General features: G+C 71.0%; 1 protein-coding gene across 1 annotated transcript in view; it reads left to right on the top strand.

Moving 5' to 3' along the window:
- The first annotated feature begins 517 nt into the window (after positions 1 to 517).
- Positions 518 to 704, top strand: part of MEDAG (mesenteric estrogen dependent adipogenesis) — an 11,595-nt gene continuing 11,408 nt past the window's right edge. The window contains exon 1 of the mRNA XM_019528522.1: positions 518 to 701. Coding sequence (XP_019384067.1) covers positions 533 to 701 — 169 coding nt within the window. The 5' untranslated portion in view covers positions 518 to 532. The remainder of the gene's footprint in view (positions 702 to 704) is intronic.

The following is a 704-nucleotide window of genomic DNA, read 5'->3' as shown; positions in this document are numbered from 1 at the left end:
CATGATTCCCAACCAGGTTACTGGATGGCACCAGTGGGGTGCCTTGAGTCCCCTCAGGTGTGCCCACGCCATTTTTGCACGGTGAGATGTGCATGTGTCACGAGCTCAACCCAGCGCTGTACCACGGGAATCCGTCCGCAGTGTTGAAAACCATTCTGCCCGGCTGAGTTGTGTCGGGCCTTGGTACCAGAGGACGCCGTGCCCTGTCCGTCTGTCGCCACCGCCGGAGTGAAAGGGAAGAGGCGGCCTGTCCCTCGGGCCGGGGGGAAGCAGTGGGCTGGCCCCTGAGGGGGAAGGGAGTGCGGGTGCTCGAGGGGCAGCGCCGCGGGGAAAAGCGACGCGGGAGGGATGTTGGAGGCACATGAGGGGGAAGGCAGAGCTGAGCGGGGCGGAGGAGCTGACTCGGGCAGGAGAGCCGGGGGCGGGGGCACCGGAGCGCGTGCGGCGCGGGGAGAGGAATAGCCGAGGCCGGCGGGCGGGGCCAGCCCGGGGCGATATAAGGTGGGCGCAGAGCCTGCCCGGCCGAGGCGCCATGGTGGTGTGGAGCGGCGGCGCAGCCGCGGCCGCGGGGGCCCCGGGCCGGCCCAGCCTGAGTTCCATCTCGTCGGGGGAGCTGCGGAGCCTGCGCACGTGCGCCTGCGAGCTGGCCGTGCTGCCGCTGGAGCAGCTGCTGCGCCTGCAGCCCGGCGCCTTCCAGCTGCGCG

This window comes from Crocodylus porosus, unplaced genomic scaffold, assembly GCF_001723895.1.
Source record: "Crocodylus porosus isolate Cpor-Errol unplaced genomic scaffold, CroPor_comp1, whole genome shotgun sequence".
Classification (NCBI taxonomy): domain Eukaryota; kingdom Metazoa; phylum Chordata; order Crocodylia; family Crocodylidae; genus Crocodylus; species Crocodylus porosus.
The sequence above is the reverse complement of the archived record's forward strand: the minus strand, read 5'-3'. Positions and strand labels throughout refer to the sequence as shown.